Genomic DNA, 12,136 nt, shown 5'->3' on the forward strand with positions numbered 1-12,136 from the left:
AGTTGTGGGTTTGCTTTAGAGGATGGAGGAGATTTAAGGTCCTGGTGGGAGTAATTGCAGACATGGCAAAAATGTGAACAGGGCCTTGGGGAGGGAAGTTAGAATTCCACGTTGAGATCGTTTCTTTTTCGGACATGCATGGAGTACACCTTTATAATTTAAAGAGGTGGGGATTTGGTGTCAGGGCAGAGACCCAGCAGTCAAAGCAAGAAAGACAGTACTGTACATATTCAAACCAGGAAAAAAAGAGATTGGCCCTGAATGTGCAGGAGCAGAGGAGGGGATGACAAAAGTATTAAACAAACATCCTCCAGGTTATGTTGTTATGCTGAATGCACTTTGAGCACAGTAAGGCTGCCCACAGGATCCTGGGAACTGTAGCATACTTCTCCCAAAACTACAATTCCCACCATGCTACAATTCCCATGATTCTTTGCGGGAAGCCATGTTCTTTAAATGCATGGAGTGTGTGTTCACAGCCTCCCTCTTCTTCGGAGATGATGGCACTTTCTACATGTGAAGTTTTTCTTAAAGAAAACACAAGTATGTTTTCCCTTGGGTTCTCCTCTTTTCTAGGGAACAAAGACTCTTGTGGCTAATGGATTTACTATTCCCCACTTTTGTTTCCAGAAGAGCGAGCAGCTTTGCTATCACCAGGCAGCACTGAGTGGATTCTAGATCCCAAGCCCTTCCTCTGGTTACGATCCGGATTGACGCCCTGCCACAGGTAGGAAGGGTTTGGAATTCATGTCACATCCCAGTGCATTATGCAGTTCCTTTCGCCCACAGTGTGGCAGTCTCAAAGTATTTGCTTTAAAAGTAACAAAGTTTCTAGTCCTCAAGGTGGTGGGAGGTAAATTTGAACACAGGGTGCCTGTTTGTTTGTTTTTTAAAAAAATCCTGAACAATAAAACAAAAGATTGGGGGTAGCAACAACTCAGGGAGCAGGTTTCTTAGGATGTTTTGCACATGTACTCAGCAAAGAGGAAGGGGGTATCCTATATTCCAGCAGGCTGGCAAACTTTATCCTTGCGTTCATCCAAATAACACATTAAAATGTACAGTGAACAGCAGAGTGTGCAGTTTGGCTCTGTATGTCTCCCCTGTATGGCCCTCGGATCCCCGCCCGCATCCTGGTTCCCGTGGCCTGAAGACAAAGAAGACTTTTGTGAGTGGAAATAAACAAATATAATTGAGGGGAGGAGTGACTATAGCAATGGCCTTCAGGTCCCCAAATAGCTATGTTTCCCACAGCTTGCTCAGAAACTGTATCCCAGAATTGCTTCGTGTCGTGGTCTGAGTCTGCTTATTTTCTCTTCCCCTTTTTCCTTTTTGGCTTCATCAGCAGGAAGTCAGTAAAGCTCTGTTTCTATGATGAGTTTTGTTTGTTCTTATTTTCGAATGGTTTTTAACAATTTGTTTACGCTGCTTAGAAATTCTGATTCTGTTTGCTTGCTTGCTTGTTTATACCCCGCCTTTTTCCCCTGATAGGAAGCAAGGCCCCTTACAGGTGAAAAATAAGAGCCGCTAAAAACAGAAAAAGCAATCACTGAAAAATAATTAAACACTGATAAAATTAAAACTGTATGCATACATAGGATGTACTGTGTAATGGGTTTAGGGGTTGCTCGTGCGTAAGTTGCTGCCACTTCTGGCTAGGTTACCTGGTTAAACCTTTCTGACTGAGCAGCCTCCAGCATCGTGACTGTCTCAGTCGCTGGCAGAATCTGTCAGTGGGCGTTTCTTAACCCTTTTCCAGCATAAAAGTTGTTTGACGCCAAATCTCCTCCTACTCTCCCTGCGCGGAAGTCTTCTGCGCAGGGAGGGTGTGGGCAGCGGAGTACCCGTACTCTCTCCGCTGGTCTCCAGCAAAGAGTCTTGGAGCCTCCTCCCCGATTCCCCCACCTGCCCCCCTTCTCCACTGGTGTTACGCTGATTTCCTTCCCCAACAGATGGGCTGCCTCTCTCCCTACTGGGACCCTCTCCTGCATCCCTTTGGAGCCTTCCCTCCGCCTCTAGCTCCGATGGCAGTTCCCTGACATACTGAAACCATACCAATAATTACAATAAAAACAGCACAGCACCAGCCCTTTCCTTAGAAGCAGTCAGTTCCCAAACGCCTGTTGGAACAAGAAGTCTTCACCTGCCAGAGGAAGGACAACAAGGAGAGAGCCAGTCTAATTTCTCTAGGGAGGGAGTCCCAATGTCTGGGAGCAGCCACCGAGAATATTTAAATATTAAGTGTTATTTAAATGTCTCAAATAAATAAATAACGACAGAGACTTCCTATTCAGTGGCACCTTGGTTCTTGAACTTAATCCATTCTGGAAGCCCGTTTGACACCCGAAACTGTTTGAAAACCAAGCCACAGCTTCCAATTGGCTGCAGGAGCTTCCTGCCCTCAAGCGGAAGCTGTGTCGGATGTTCAGCTTCTGAAAAACTTCACAAACGGGAACACTTACTTCCGGTTTGCGACATTCGGGAGCCGGACGATTTGTTCTGGAGCCAAGCCGTTCAAGAACCAAGGTACCACTGTATTCTTAAAGTGTGTGTGTGTGTGTGTGTGTGTGTGTGTGTGTGTGTGTGTGTGTGTGTGGTTTTTCCTGGCCAGGAGAAAAAGAGATGTGGGGACTGAGGTTGTCAACTTGGAAGTGTTTCTTTCCCTTCTCCATCCACCCCCTCCGCAACCTGAACGGTGCTTCTTATTTTTCTACAGGTGGGCTTTTGTTGTGCCAGCCCCACCGAAACACTCATGGCACTGAAGGCAGAAGCTCCCCTCTTGGACTACCTCAAGGTCTCTTTGAAGTGCAAAACAGAGAAGGAGAAGGAGAAAGTGGCCACAGAGCATCTGCTCCCCAGCTGCCCCCCAGTCAGGCTGGATGGGCCCCACGCAGATCCTGTGGACAGAGGTGGGGAACGTGCCCCTCCGGGGTGCAGGACAGGGAAAGTCCCTCCCCTCGCATCACCCTAGAAGTCAGGGATGCCCAACGAAGGCCGATGCTTGAGGACAAGCAAAGGAAATACTTCTTCCCACAGCACATAGCTAAACTGGGAGATTCCCTCCAGCAAGATGGGGTGGTGTCCACCAACTTAAAAGAGAATTAGGCAAATTCACGGAGGACAAGGCGATCAATGGCTACCAGCCACAACGGCCATGTTCTCCCTCCACTGTCTGTTGCTGGCCACTACGCGAATTAGGTGCTGGAGGGGCTGCAGACCTGAACCTGCAGGGCTTTTGTTGGGTTCTTAGGGTGGAAAAGGGCCCCAGCCTTGAGTTAGCCCGTGAAACAATAGTAAGAGCTGTTTGTTGCCATTGGAAAAAGCTTGAGCCAATGAGGCTGACCTAGAAGAGAGGAGTGGAGGTCATGTGGCTGCTCTCTAGGCAAAAACTAATGCCATTCCTGCTGGTAGGCCACACTGGCTGTGGCTGATGAGAGGTTCATTCCCAGTGCCATCCATAGGGCAGCCAAGGGCTCTGTCTGCCTGCCCTGACTCCAACTCCCATCAGTCACAGCCAGCATGATCATGGTGGGTGATGGGACTTGTAGTCCGGCAGCGTCTGGAGAGCATCTCTGTTAGAGAAAGGAAGGGGGCAGAGCGCGTGCAAGGCATCAGGGAGATGGGAACTGTCTCCAAGGCTGGCGTCAGACCCCTCCTCCATCCCAACGTGCCCCCTTTCTCACCCCCAGGAGAGCGGCTGGTTGTAATCCCGGTGGCCGAGGTTGGCCCAGAAGAGGCAGGCAGCTCCTGGAGTCAGGAGTACCTGATTGCCGAGAGCTCGGGGGGCAGCCAGCCAGTGTGCATGGTGTGCGGCGGCAACCTGAGTGCCTCGGGGCCTGTGGCCGCCCGCAAACACATTCTGGAGCATCACGCCCACTCCTTGGACTTCAGCTTCGAAGAGAAGCGCAACATCCTGGAAGCCTGGAGCGAAGGGGTGGTGCTTCCTGAGCCAGAGCCACAACCTTCCCCTGCAGGTAACACACACCAACACAGATCAGTGTTGTATTAAATGGTGCCATCTCCAGTTGGGTCTGGAAAAGGTTTTGGGTTTTGAGCAGAGTCGCCCTCCGTGTCTGCCTCCTCCATTTCCCCTGTGCCTCCTGGAGAAGGGGCTGGGGGTGTCAGTGCAGTTTGCCATCCTTTGGGGTTCCTTTTCCGGTCAGCAGAGTCACCCAGAAAGTCTTCCAGAATCCATTTCTTCACCATTCAGCTCTTCTCTTGGCGAACGCCCACGTGGGAATAAACACACCTCCCATTTTGGTTCTTCTGAATGCATTTATTGTTGAATTAACACTACATCTTGTATAACCACTAGTCTAGTAAAGTAAAGTAAAACTATGTTCAGATAATCATTCTGTCTCGCTGTGCTCTTCAGCCATCTGGCCAGAGCAACAGCCTCCAACATACTCTTTCTTTCTCTCTCTCTCCCTGATCCATACCTTGCCTTATAAAGAAACCTGTTGATAAGGGGGAAACTTGTTGCCAAGGGCAGACTTGTTGCTAGGGCAAAATCTTTCAAGAATCATTTCAAGTCATTGTTTAGACTACACTAACAGGATGTTGGCAAACGTTTCAGCGGAAGTGTTTTTCTCTGCTCTTTAGCCGAAAAAGCCAGGGCAGTTTGCAGACAACCAGTGATAAGGCGGAGCCTGCCCACAGGTTTACAGACTTTAAAAAAGACACAGCACAAAAGGAAAAAGGATTGGGAGAGGAAAAGCAAACTCGTGGACTTGTTCTCACATACATAGTGTTTCATAAATGTTCTCCCTGGCACGGAGAGGGGAAGCCAGCTCTCTGCAGCTGCTCCTTCTCTGGCCAGTGGACTGGGTCAGGCTGGTCTCCTCCTTGCTGTGATGTTCTTCCTAGAAGGCAGGGGGCACTGCCTTCCTTAGACCCCCGGGTGGTGGCAGAGGTCCAGGCATGCTGCCTTCCATCTTTGCAGTCCCAGGGCAAAAGTTGAGTGTAGGGATCAAGAGGAGGCCTGATGGTGTTGAGGATTGACAGTGAAATAGCACTTGAATTGTGGGTTTTAGAGGCATGTAATGACTACAGGCGTTGGAAGATATTGGCCTTTAGGTTGGACAACGCAACCAGGAAGTTGTGTATTTATGCATGAAGAAAGTATAGAAATGCAATCACTCTGCCTATGTTTGTGCCTGTTAGTCACTGGGAGAAGCAAACAGCTGGCGAAAGCACTAAGGCCAACCTGGCACCCTCTGGGTGTTTGGAACTACAACTCTCATCAGCCCCAGCCATCCTGGCCATGTTGGCTGATGGGAGTTGTAGCTGAGAACACCCAGAGGGCTCTGGGTATGCAAAGGCTGCCCTAGACGATTGCCTATTGACTTAGCCTCTCTCTCTCTCTCTCTCTCAGCTCCACCCTGGATACCAAGATTCCTCCAGGCATTGCCTTGGAGTACCAATTCACATCCATAAGGGCTAGAAACTTGTCTCTTTCCTTTCTCCCTCCCCCTAAACGGACGATGAGATCCTTGGGAGGCCAAGTCCTCTGCCCGCTGCTGCCCATTTCCACTCTTTGCCGTGGAACAAACACGCAGTGCTGTGTGCCGCTTTTGATTCCCCTTTCTGAAACTATCCCCTGCCAGGCGACCCCGGCAAGAGCAAGCAGCCGGCTGAGATAGAGGTGCTCCTCGATTCGGAGGAGCGGCAGCCGGCGAGTCGGAAGCGTGGGCACCTGAGAGCGCGCTGCGGTGAGTGCTGGGGCCGGAGGTGGTGGTGGTGGTCGTCGCTTAGACGGGTCATCGTCATCGTTCTCAGACCCAGGACCCACTCGTAAGAAAAATAGGGAGCTGCCGTCTGGCCTAACACTGCCGACACGGACCGGCAGGGGCTCTCTGGGATTTCAGGCAGGGGGTGCTCTGCAGCCCCACCTGGAGATGCCTCCAGGGAGCTGAACCTGGCCCTTCTGCAGGAAACATGTGAACTGTGGCCCCTCCCTTAAAAAAACGAAATGAGATTCTAGTCCTCATGGTTCTGAATTTAAACTGGAAAATAGGAAGCTTCCTTACGCCAAGGGGTCTAGCTTAGTGTTGTCTACACTGACTAGCAGCAGCTCTCCAGGCTTTCAATTTGGGGGGCCGGGGGGAGTTTTTTCAGCCCTGCTTGGAGATGCCAGGGATTGAACCTGACACCTTCTGTGTGCAAAGCACCGAGCTATGGCCCTTAATCCCTCAACCAGCAGAACGACACCCCATTCCAATGTTTGTTTGTTTTTAACACACATGTCTGGCTTTAGCCTTCTCTTTCCCAGGTGCCTGGGTGCCAAAGAGGGCATCTCTGTAACTCTGGCTGTTGGGTAGAAGGAGGAGTCTTTGTGGCTGCAGGCTCGCCTTGTAGGGATAAGAGCCTCATGCGGAAATCCCTTCTTTTGCAAAGTGTGCGGGATGAACGAAGCCTGGTGGCCACAGGCACTGCCTTCCACTTTAGCGTTGGAGTGGGATATGACTTGACTTCAGCCACCAGTTGAAGACCATGGACCTAACCCGTGGAACTGTTTTTCCTTTATGTATGCTTAGACCCTGAACGGCGATCACAAGGCCAGCAGAGGCGGCACAGCTTGAGCACCATCAAAGACATGAGCAAGCATCCCAGCAAGACCACAGGTTAGCAGCAGAGCTGTAAGGCTGCTTTTTAGCGTGGGGGCAGGTTTTCCCCTCCCCAAAGCAATGGAAGCTTCTTCCGTCCAGTCACTGCTACCGTTCCTTCCCTTTGCGTGCCTAGCTGCCTCCTTGTGTGTCCACCCACAGGCTAGCACTCCGCAGAGGCACCAAACATTCGTAGGATCTTATCTGCCTTCCTCCTTGGCTCCTTTGAAAGTCAAGTTTCTAACCTTTAAAGAGGGGCTTGACAGCATGCCGTCAAGGTTTTGGTAATACTGAAAACCTGAATTTGGTGGGTTGAACGAAACCATCCTTCATCCTTGCAAAAGTCGCTGTGTGCCCCTTCCCCAACACAGTCAGAATAATTTGCAAAATACGTGGGGTGAAACTGTGGGTGGGGGGTGCAGAGTAGTTTGACGTGCGTGACTTATGCAGATTGCAGAATTTGGCTCTGCTTGGCACAGAGTACATACCGGTATGTTTTTTGTGCTGTTTTGGGAGGGGACAGAATAAGATTGTGTGGGTTACATCCAACTTAAGTTTCTTCCTCAGAGGAGACCCATTTAAACTAATGAACCCAGTGGAGCCATGCCCATCACTTTAAATGGGTCTAACTTTGAGTTTATAGCAGTCACTTTCAGTGGTGGCAGACTTGGGACTCTTCCCAGGCCACTTGCCTCCATGGCCTTGCTTCCGCACCCTACTTGAGTGTTTTTGTCTGGCTGGAATATGTCCTTCAATTCAGATTATGCCTCTAGCCTGCCTGGATGGAGGAAAGAAAGTGGGGCAGGGGTGTGGGGAGTGTGAGCGTGTGTGTAAGCCATCCTACTTGACAAAGGTCCAATATGCTTTGCCCTCTTTCACCTCTGGCCCCTTCCACAACCGGTGCCACTTCCACACGGCCCCCAGAAGGGAATGCAGCCCTCGGGCTGGAAAAGTTGTCCAATCCTTGGCTTAATTCCTCGCCGCCTCTTTTCTTCCCAGGGAAGGAATGGCTCTCCGAATGTGGGGTCCCAGGCTCGGCACCTGCCGAAATCCGTATCTTCACGGACGGCACTTTCCCAGCTGGCTTTGCCTTGAAACTGTACTGCCGGACTCAACCTGGTGAGTAGTGCTTTGGCGTTCATACTTATAAATCTCCCTCCGTTAGGGAAAGTAGAAGGAAGGGGGGAGCAGGTAAAACACATGCGCATTGCTGCCGCTGCTGCCCAGGCCCAAACCAGAGGCACGTTCCCTGTCAAATGCAACATCACAGAGCCAGGCCGTTCCATGACCTCCCTGAGGAGGTGGAGGCGGAGCCACGGTTGGGCTTGAGGGTCGGTGTCCTGGAGGCTCGGACTTGCACTGACCTCTCCCCACCCTCTGCCTCCCATCCCATCGGCTTCTCTTTTCCCACCCTGGCAACTGGCAGTGGCAGAAGGAGCAGGGCAGGGTCAGGAAGCTGGGGGGGGGGAGCTCCCTCCTTGACTGTTGCAAGTTGGGCACCCAGCAATGTCCGGAGGGCCGCAGGCTGCCCACCCCACCCTTAAAACGGAACACTGGCCACCATGTTCTAACCTGTTAAAGCAGGTCAGGAAGACTCCAGCTCCCATCAGACCCTGCAAGCATGGCCAACGGCTAGGGGTGATTGAGTCCAGCTACATCCTAGTCCCCCTCCCCACCTGCAGAACTAGAGCCAAGGGCTGGAAATGGCAGGGAGCCAGTCTTCCTTGGGAGCTGTTGTTGGTGTTGCCGTTGGCTTAAGGAGAGGTGGGATGGCCCTCTGCCTGGAATGTTGCAGATCACTGCTCCTTCCCACTCTGTTATTCTGTTATTCTGGGATTTGGGGAGCACAGTGGTACCTCGCAAGACGAATGCCTCGCAAGACGGAAAACTTGCAAAACGAGTTTTTTGAGCTGCTTCGCAAGACGATTTTCCCTATGGGCTTGCTTCGCAAGACGGAAACGTCTTGCAAGTTTGTTTCCTTTTTCTTAACACCGTTAATACAGTTGCGACTTGACTTCGAGGAGCAACTCATAGCACGCGGTGTGGTAGCCTTTTTTGAGGTTTTTGAAGACTTTGGTGATTTTTGAAGCTTTTCCAAAACTTTTCCGACACCGTGCTTCGCAAGACGAAAAAAATCGCAAGACGACAAAACTCGCGGAACGAATTAATTTCGTCTTGCGAGGCACCACTGCATTTTGATGGCACGGGTTCCTACACATGGCCACAACGTATTCTCAATGTTGTTGTTACAGAACCACCCCAGGACTCTGAAGCAAAGTCAGGCCCAAGGAAGAGAGCAGTGGGTAAGTCTTGCTGCTTGTTCCCCATAAGGAACAGGCGCAAGGGGCCAAAGTGGGTCGGATTTAGGCCCACCCACCACCCACTCTTCAGCTGACTGCCAGGGATGCTAAATCCCACTCTGGCTGCAAGTGCCTGTTTCCACAGCCAAGGCAGAATTGAACCCATTTTCCTGAGTGACGGCTGCTGACGGACGGGTAGGTAGGGCTGGCCAAACTGGACCCCCTGCCTGGCCAGGATTGGCCTGCAGGCCGGAAACTCACCACCCCTGTTTTAGCAGAAACGAGCGATGTTTCTTGTCCTTGCTGTGTTATGGTTTTCCCCCTGCTAATTGGGAGGCTGAATGTTATCTCCAATCTTGCCGGCTGTGTATCAAAAGCCACCAAAACAAGAGCGGCGTCACATCACTGGCTTATTCCCTCCAAGCTCAGCCAAGCCTGAAGCCCGGCTGAAAACTGCACTGGAAATCCTTCCGTCTCCCAAGGCAGGATTTGCACACCAGCATCTCTTCTCTTTGTATATCCCTATTCTCAGCCCTGCCCGCCCCCTGAACTTTCTGCTATGCTTGGGGACTTCCCAGGGGCATCTCTGAGGTGTAGGTACTGCCCGCCAACTTGGATGGCTGTAAAAGAGGATTACACAAATTCATGATGCTTAAGGCTATTCATAACTACAAGCCACAGCTGCTCTGCTTTACTTCCAGAGTGGAAGCAGTAAATGAAGGCAGTACATGTCTCCGGGAACCAGCTGCTGGGGATTCACAGAATCACAGCGTTGGAAGGGACCATGAGGGTCATCTAGTCCAACCCCCTGCAGTGCAGGAATCTTTTTGCCCAACATGAGGCTGGAACCCACAACCCTGGAATTAAGTCTCGTGCTCTGCCGACTGAGCTATCTGGGTGGCTGGAGAGAGCTCTTTTGTCCTCAAGTCCCGCTTAGCAGCCTGGATAGCTCAGTTGGTTAGAGCATGGTACTGATGATTCCAGGGTTGCAGGTTCAATACCCATATGGAACAGCTGCATATTCCTGCATTTCAGGGGGTTGGACTAGATGATCCCCAGGGTCACCTCCAACTCTGATTCTGTGATCAGCTTCCCATAATGGGCATCTGGTTGGCCACCATGAGAATGGGAGGCTGGGCTAGATGGGCAGTCTTTGGCTTGATCCAACAGAGCTCTTTCTTTGCTTTCTAACTGCTCACTTTTAGTTGTGAGAGCAGCTCACTTGACAGAGCAGGAGACCCTTGAATATCAGGGTTGTGGATTCAAGCCCCACATTGGGGAGAACATTTCTGCATTGCGGAGAGTTGGGCCAGTTGACCCGCCGTGGTCCCTTCCAACTCTACAATTCTGGGATAGGTGGACTGAGCGAACGGCCTGTTGTTGTGCATTTCAATTTGCCGCCTCTTCCTTCCCAGATCGCAAATGCTCTGTGTCTCTACTTCGGCTCCACTCCACGGATCCTCCTCCCCGCCAGCTCTGCCCACCACGGGACCCTGCCCCTCGTGCCCTGGCCAACTCCCCCGGCAGCAACGCCAAAGATTGCGACGCCAAGCCCCGCCGGCAGCGGGCGGCAGCGGGCAGCGAGGACGCCCCTCTCCTGGCCAAGAGTTTCAACCCCACCTGGCGCGCCCGCTTCCTCGTGGACTTTGACGCCGCGGCCAACCACTTGGTCTGCATGGTGTGCGAGTACCCTCTGCGCCGCGTCTGCCTGGCCACCGTCAAGCAGCACATCCTCCAGTGCCATGCCGAGACCCTCCACCTCCCGCGGGAGGTCCGCCGCACCATCCGTGAAGTCTGGGAGAGCAGGGGCCAGTCCCCCTCTGTGCCCCCCAGGAAGTGAAGGGGAGCTTGGCCGTCGCCCATCCCACCCTTCCAATATGCCAATGTGGCGACGTAAGTCGTTGGACTGGCCACCCACGGCAGCTGGGGGGTGGGCGGGTGGAAGAAAGTTTAGGCACCCAGTTACTAAGTGGGGTTCATTCTTTCCCCTCTCGGGCTCCCTGCCCAGAGGGCACCTCGTTCTTGTCTCGTTTCGTTACTCAAGCATGTTCGGGGTCAGCCACGGCCTCTTCTGTCTTTGTGCCTGCCCTCTGTTCCCCACTAGTCCGCCTGATCACTACCACAGAGGATGATGGGAGGAAGGTGAATGTTTTGTGTGTCTGTGTGGCAGGAGAGGGAAATGGCCATTGCTGCCTCGCCTCCAAAGGTTTGGGGGAGACCCTTCACGTGGCAACTACCCCCCCCAACACCCCATGTGTTCCCAAAAGTTTGCCTCTCTGTCTCCCCAGAGAGAGCAGGGGTGGTGGAGCATATCAGGAGGTGGAGCTCTGCCTGACCAGGGATTCCCGCCGCCTAATCGGTTAGTTTCCACACCAGCGGAACAGGCAAGGGATGCCTCTGGCTCCCTCCTTGGCAATAATGTTTTCCCCACTGACACTCCAGCTAACAGGGCACAATACTTAGGACCCATGGCAGGGCAGGATGAGGCTTCACACCCTGTTATATGAATTTTAATAGGCACACACCCGAGTGGGGGGGGCAGCGCCATTGCCCAGCACTTTCCCAGGGATGAGTTATACTAAAGGGAATCTGAGTTGTTGTTATACAAAGGAACAATAAATTATTTTTATGATACCCTCCTGCTCTCTCTCTCTTTCTCTCTCTCTCTCTCTCTCTCCCTCTTTCTGTCTTAATTTTCTTTTCTGTGTTTGGCTGGCATGAAGAACCTAAGAGCAGCCACGCTGGGTCTGGCCAAAAGTGTCCCATCTTCTCTAGCCTCCTCACAGAAGCCAACCAAGCGCCTTCCAATAGGTCAGATTCTTTGTCCCAACTGCTGCTACCTAACCCCTTTTACTGGAGCCAATCCAGGGACCTCTTCCATGCTAAACACAGAATCCTAGAACTGTAGCGCTAGAAGAGATCCAAAGGAACATCTAGTCCATCTCCTTGCAATGTGCTTCTCCCACTGAGTCGGGGCTCCTCCTATCCCTAGGCCATGTTTGTCATGGGGCTTTTGTTTGCCTGAAAAGTGTCCTTTAACCGGGTCGTGCCCCCTGCTTTCCTGGAAGGAAGTGGAAGGGTAGCTGTAGAAACCTCTGACTTGTGTGACCAAGATGTAGCTTGCTATATACAGTGGTACCTTGGGTTGAGAACATCCCACATTTTTTCTTCCCAACAACCCTGCGAGGTTAAGATAAGCTAAGTAATACCAGCCGGCTCTAGGTTACACGA

The 12,136-nt window shown here is 51.9% G+C and overlaps 1 protein-coding gene across 2 annotated transcripts; it reads left to right on the plus strand.

The window, feature by feature from the left end:
• Window positions 1-626: 626 nt before the first annotated feature.
• SPINDOC (spindlin interactor and repressor of chromatin binding) lies at window positions 627-11,539 on the plus strand. Of its 2 annotated transcripts, XM_081174610.1 has the most exons (8): window positions 627-727; window positions 2,717-2,909; window positions 3,690-3,974; window positions 5,607-5,711; window positions 6,537-6,623; window positions 7,605-7,724; window positions 8,858-8,908; window positions 10,321-11,539. In XM_081174610.1, the coding sequence occupies exons 2-8, from the start codon at window positions 2,753-2,755 to the stop codon at window positions 10,743-10,745; spliced, it is 1,230 nt and encodes a 409-aa protein (XP_081030736.1). In that variant the 5' UTR covers window positions 627-727; window positions 2,717-2,752; the 3' UTR covers window positions 10,746-11,539. The 2 variants fall into 2 exon arrangements, with proteins under 2 accessions (XP_081030736.1, XP_081030737.1); XM_081174611.1 differs by lacking the exon at window positions 5,607-5,711.
• Window positions 11,540-12,136: the final 597 nt, after the last annotated feature.

Source organism: Podarcis bocagei (genome assembly GCF_964188305.1).
Source record: "Podarcis bocagei genome assembly, chromosome: 16".
NCBI lineage: Eukaryota > Metazoa > Chordata > Lepidosauria > Squamata > Lacertidae > Podarcis > Podarcis bocagei.

Excerpts from the sequence above, each read along its gene's own strand:
- SPINDOC (XM_081174610.1), top strand. The coding sequence starts at position 2,753 with ATGGCACTGAAGGCAGAAGCTCCCCTCTTGGACTACCTCAAGGTCTCT. Across the intron at positions 6,624-7,604 it reads GCATCCCAGCAAGACCACAG|GGAAGGAATGGCTCTCCGAA; the intron begins GTTAGCAGCAGA and ends TTTTCTTCCCAG. Across the intron at positions 7,725-8,857 it reads GTACTGCCGGACTCAACCTG|AACCACCCCAGGACTCTGAA; the intron begins GTGAGTAGTGCT and ends TTGTTGTTACAG.